This window comes from Morone saxatilis, unplaced genomic scaffold (assembly GCF_004916995.1).
Source record: "Morone saxatilis isolate NCDOM2014 unplaced genomic scaffold, NCSU_SB_2.0 Contig9, whole genome shotgun sequence".
In the NCBI taxonomy this organism is placed as follows: domain Eukaryota; kingdom Metazoa; phylum Chordata; class Actinopteri; family Moronidae; genus Morone; species Morone saxatilis.
In genome coordinates this window covers 11,944,122-11,949,921 of record NW_023340268.1, presented here as the reverse complement: position 1 = coordinate 11,949,921, position 5,800 = coordinate 11,944,122, and the positions used below count along the sequence as shown (strand labels likewise).

Below are 5,800 nucleotides of genomic sequence, written 5' to 3'. Positions count from 1 at the left end.
TGTATGTGTGTTTGTGTGTGCGTGTGTGCGAGGGGAAGGCAATGTGCATTAGGGCGATTACAATATCAGCCGACTCCAGATGGAGGCAGGAAAATAAACAGTGGGAGAGAGAGAGTGAGACAGAGCGAGGGGAAAGACTTCATGAGAAGGAGCCTAAGCGAGAGAGATTCTGTATGTGTGCATGTGTGTGTGTGTGTGGCAGTCTGCCTGTGTGCGATACAGTTTGAGAAAGTGAAGTTAATTAGCAACTCAATCCCAGTCTATATACAGAGGACTGAGAGAGCAGTGTGTGTGTTAATGTTGTCCTGCACATGTCTATCAGTGTGTTTTAGTCCAGGAACTATGATGTAGATACAGTGAGCCGTCTACCTAAACAACTACAAACTACATTTCCCAGCTGTCCGTCTTTAACAACACTGATAGTACAGCTGCCTCTATGTTAATGCTTTTGCAACAGTTAAGAAGAAGGAGAACAAGAACAAGAACAAGAACAAGAATTTATATTATCATATATAGTAACCAAGCTATTATAAATATGATTTCCCATTTGTTTCCTAAATGGCTCCAACTGTAAAAACCTATGAAGAATTCACTGCCTCTATGAAACTTGACAAATTGTCAGACTCTACCCTGTTGGCCTCGTCTTCACTTGCCCTATAAGTCTCATGTTATCTGGAGTAAAAACACGAACAAGGCCAATAAAATCAGTTTGTAGTGCTCACTGTTGACTTTGACATTAAATAAGCTGCTGTAAAGGCCAACTCACAACTACAATAAAACAAAGACCTCTTGCTTTTGTGAGTGCCATACACACATACACACACACACACACAAACACAAACACAGGCAAGTCCTTTTATACCACTGCTGCTCTTTCATGGGTGATGAAATTCAATAAGCAGTGAAGAGAACTGCCCTCTCGCTGATAACCATCAATGGGCCTATCGATCTACAAGGGCATGTGTGTGTATGTAGGTGCCTGCACACACACACAAGCACACACACACACACACACACACACACACCGTAATTCCATCTATAATTCACTCTGGGACTTGGTAAGAGACAGCTCTGAATAATCAGAACAGATCTATACATCTTGAAGGAGTACACGGAACAGTGGTTTTATTATCCAATTCTACTGTTGACATTTGCCCCCTGACTGCATGACTTCAAATGCAACCTGTACCTATTTCAGTACACTACCACTTTTTCTATCGTTGCACACATTTACGCAATTGCAGTTACTGAGGTCAGTAAATCAAAAGAATGATGAATACTGGGCGTTTTTTCCAGTTTTTCCTTGATTGAGATAGCAACAAACATTTCAGATTGACAATGCAGTTCACTTATTCAAAGCACGGAATTATACAACAACCATCAAAAGCTGACCCACTCTATACAGCATGTAACATAGCCAGCCCATAAATTAAGTAGCTTGTGTTCTGCATACCAGAATCAAAAAGACAAAACCAACTTGCCAAATAAAGGATAGATGATCTAACTGATAGCTTTGTGCCAGTAAATTGGCTCAGTTAAAACCAAATAAAACAATACAGCTGATTCAATCTTTCTGGGCATCATAAAATGTTACTGCTGCATCATCCAACAGCAAGCCTTTGCCTTGTGGTGAATCAATGTGTATCTATGAGAAAGCCGAGCCTTACAGCTGATACAGAAACACACAAGAGATGATGTAGCCGGCATATGAACTCTGTTGAGTCATCATCACTTATTCACTGTAAAGCAAAACTGGACTGCATCCAAACATCTGTGTGTCATACTTAAAAGAATTGCTTTGTAATTACATCACAGCACTGGAGCCTCAATATGACTCTGTGCTAAAGAGGAAATCAATGTTTTGTTTTGTTTTTTACCTTTGACATAATAGTAAATTCATTGTTTGAGGCTGTGGTCTAATGGCTCTGTTTTGAATGCAATAGAGAACTATTATCTGTGGTTAGCATCAAAAAGCACTAAAGGAAGAAAAATGCAAATAATCATGTTAAAGTGAGTGTGCCTGTGCGTCATCTGCTTGCCACATTTTGTCACTGTGCAGAAGATACATGCAGCATCACTCTCTCAACCTACCAACTGGGGTATGTGAGTGTTTCTGGTGTGTGTGTGTTTCTGTGCTTGTGTGTGTGTGTGTGTGTGTGAAAGCGAGAATAAAATGGTTGCCATCATTTTTGCAAGGCCACGTCCGTGTCTGTGAGCAGCGGTCTGATGCGTTTGACCCTATAGCCTGAGAGCTGGGGGGGAGGAGAGGGAGGGAGGAGGTGGAGGGAGGGAGGAAGGGAGGGAGGGAGAACAGGTGTGAGGCAGGCTGGTGGCTGGGCAGATGGCCCCTGGAAGAGCTAGCTGATGCTGCAGTGCCTGGACCACAGAGAGTTAGCAGCCAACGTTAATACAAGCCTGTTTATACAGTGTGCACAGACGCAACAACACACACTCAAACACACACACGTGCAACCACATGCACACACAAACATAGTGATAACCTGCAAACAGCACTTATCATTTACTCTCCCCTCATCACCAGCTTTGTTTACCTTTCATTTACTCCTTCTCTCCCTGTGTGTCTCTCTCTGTGTTTCTCTCTCTCTTTATCTCTGCAAACACACACACTCCAGGTAATGGTCTTTTCAGTCAAGTCACTACTTTAATGGAAGTCCCAGTGGTTCAAGAATAGGAGAAAACAACTGATGACAATTAATGAAGGCCAGGGACAACCAATTTTGACCACTGCAGTAAAGTAAATAATTTTCTCATTTTAAAATAATTGAGACTCTTATATCCATGCAAAATGCTCATAAACAATTCTCCTTGTTTACCTATTTAATTCGGCAAAGACTACATCTGTAGCGGATCACGCCTTAGAGTGAGGAGTTAACAATCACCCTCTTGGATGCTTACAAAGATTTGCAGGGGACTTTTTTCGCATGCGTAAAAAAAATGTCCACAGCCCTGTGGGCTTCCAGGAGATATTTTCCTCCCTCTCTAATCCGAGCCGTGAGAACAAGTCGGGCATCGGCAGCAGGTTGTGCCCCAGCAGCCTCCCTCCCTAACCCGCATGTCTGCTCTTTTCCCAGTCTCCCACTGGAGTAAAATATAGCCTAAACCCTTTAATTTCAATCCTACGCCTCTCCATTAAAAAAAAAACAAAAAAGCTTTTCGCTTATATGATGATGACAAAGTCGCAGCGGGTGAAGGTGGAAACTTCACATGTATGCGAAGATGCGTTTGACAGTTGTGACAGAGCTCCAGAGGATGTTTTCAAATGCAAACTCTGAAATGCAAAGTCGATCTAGAAGAGAGGAGAGAGGGAGAGGCAGGGGAGGCTCTGCACTGAACACGGAGGGATGGCAATATCAATGCATCAAAATAAAATAATAGAAATATTTCCACCGAAACATCAGCAGCCACAATTTATTGGAACAGAATGATTAATGACAAAATATTAAATGGAAAGAACAGTTGTCATCAAATATCAGGAATATGCTGTTTATTCCGTGAGAAGGGTGTTTCTAATTCAATTGTTTTTATTTAAAAACCTGCATGCTCTCAGCACTCCATACACATTTCTGTCTGTACCGTGCTGGGGAGGAGTGACGATACTCGCCCCGCTATTAACCTGATAAACTAAGTCTGAGTGTTGCTTTCTGGGGGTTTATCAGCTGATGTGAAGGTTGCTTCACTTCTACATAAGCGGTCTTGACAGATCGAAAGAGAGTCACCAAACTTGATCCGTTAAGTTGCCTGTTGCCCGAGAACAACTCTCCATCCTGGGCTCAAGAAATGATGTGTGCTTTTTATGGAGACAGCTGCAAGTTGGTGTCACTATTTAAACAAACTGAACCAGTCATTTATGGAAAGCAATTGTTCTTCTGATAACACAAAATGGAATCAATTAGGCTACTGGTTGTTCCTTTCAAAGCCCAGTCCTTAAGACACAATCAAGTGTCTATAACGGCTTTGGTAGGACATTTAGATATTCTTAATTTTAAGAAAGTGCGTGTCAGTTGCATAATGTTTGGATATATAGCCGATCTTCAACTTCAGTTCCTTTAAGTAATTTCATTAAAAATAATAAGAAAAATCAATGTTCTGCTGCTCAGCCATACCTTCCATTAGAAATAAATGTGTTTGTAACCATATTACGCACAGCGCAGACACGCATTGTTCTCAGGTAATAAAACATATGAATATAAAATAATAAATATTTCAAGAAATAATGTACCTAAATGTTGGCTATACGTGTTGTGTTTTTATACAAATCGCAACCACAACTATAATTCTGGATCACCATACCTTCTGCTTACTTTACATTAAAATACATGAAACAAAGCACACATGTCAAATTCTACAGAGGGTCAGCAGCTATTTCATTAAAATTTCTCTTTGGCGCCCACATGAAAATATGAGGCCACAGAACAGTCCAAGCCAAGGTGTGAATGGGAAAATATAATCGCTATAGCAAAAGAGAGAGTCCACTTACACTGAAACGAGGCAGAAATTCCCACCATGCGGTACGTTGATGTGAGAGGGCTAAATAATTTCCAGTCCTTTTGACTCCGCGCAAGGTCCCCTCGATGATCCGCTTGTATCGGGAAGGCGAAAGCTACAGAGTCCAGCCAGCTTTCAGAGGCTCTGGCGGTATACTTCCAGCAGATCGGAAATGTGGTTCAAACTCCGACAAAAGAAAAGGGCAGCTCACGACTCGCAATAAGTGATCAGTCACTGGGGATAGTCGGGATGGGAGTCTTGGAAAAGCGCAGAGGCAGAGAAGGAGGAGAGATGAGACAGAGATGGAGAGGGAGGATGCAGTAGTGCGCGGGGCACCCGTCTAATTTCCTGCCTGTCTTTCGCACTTTCCTTCAAAAATCCTTTAAACGTCGACTCGGTCTAGATCATAGAAATCGTTTTTTTCTTCTTTTTTTTTTTTTTAAATATGAGAATTCATGCACACACCCTCGGGCTGCTTGTTTTCTGCTTCTCCTTGTTGGCGTGGGGAAGAGGAGTAGCGGCGCTCTGCCTCCAGTCGGCGGTGCGCAGCTGAGCCAGGTGGCGGTGGGCGGGACTGTAGCGCTGCTGAGGAGGAGGAGGAGGAGGAGGCGGCGACTGGGCAGCAGCCAGCATCTGTGTGTCCTAAAACAGGTTGGAAAACGCAGGGTCAGGTCAAGTCGAAGTGTCTTCTACTGTGACAGTGGCACACCAGCTTCTTCACGTCAAGGGCTCCTAGGGAGATTAGGAGATTTTATTTTAGTATAATATGTGCCATCACATGTTAGTCAAGGATGGGTTCACATTTGTCTCATAATAATTCGTACATGGCTATATTGGTGTAATGGTTTCTTCTTTCCATTCTGTGAAACCTCTTCCTAATGCAATAAGTGATTGTGGACTAAAGCCTCATTCTGTCTGAAAATGCCTCCTAAAGTTCAACCAAATCTGAAATGATGCTTCAGCAGTCTGAGTTGGACAGTTTTGTTACCATGGCTTCACTCCAGCTCGACATGGAAACACTAACTGCATTTCCATCTACCAATTTGTAAGGCATATTCAGTTTGTCTTAAAAAGTAATAACGTTTTTACACTTAACTAAACATCCACTGAAGACATCAGATCTGTGTGGAGCAATCAGGACTGCAACATTCCCCAAATTAATACATCAGACCAAGATAAATTATAGTTTTTCATTATGTTTTCCTCATTGTTTTTGATTTTGATAGTTTAAGGTTTGACTGTACACATCATCTCACTGCACCAAACTGGAGAATTAGCACCACCAGCTGTTTAT

At 42.1% G+C, this 5,800-nt stretch overlaps 1 protein-coding gene across 4 annotated transcripts in view; it reads right to left on the bottom strand.

The window, feature by feature from the left end:
• runx1t1 (RUNX1 partner transcriptional co-repressor 1) overlaps nt 1-5,030 on the bottom strand; it is a 55,939-nt gene extending 50,909 nt beyond the window's left edge. For all 4 annotated transcript variants that reach the window (XM_035681744.1, XM_035681747.1, XM_035681745.1 and 1 more), the window contains exon 1: nt 4,499-5,030. In XM_035681744.1, coding sequence (XP_035537637.1) covers nt 4,499-4,526 — 28 coding nt within the window. In that variant the 5' untranslated portion in view covers nt 4,527-5,030. The remainder of the gene's footprint in view (nt 1-4,498) is intronic.
• Between the last annotated feature and the right edge of the window lie 770 nt (nt 5,031-5,800).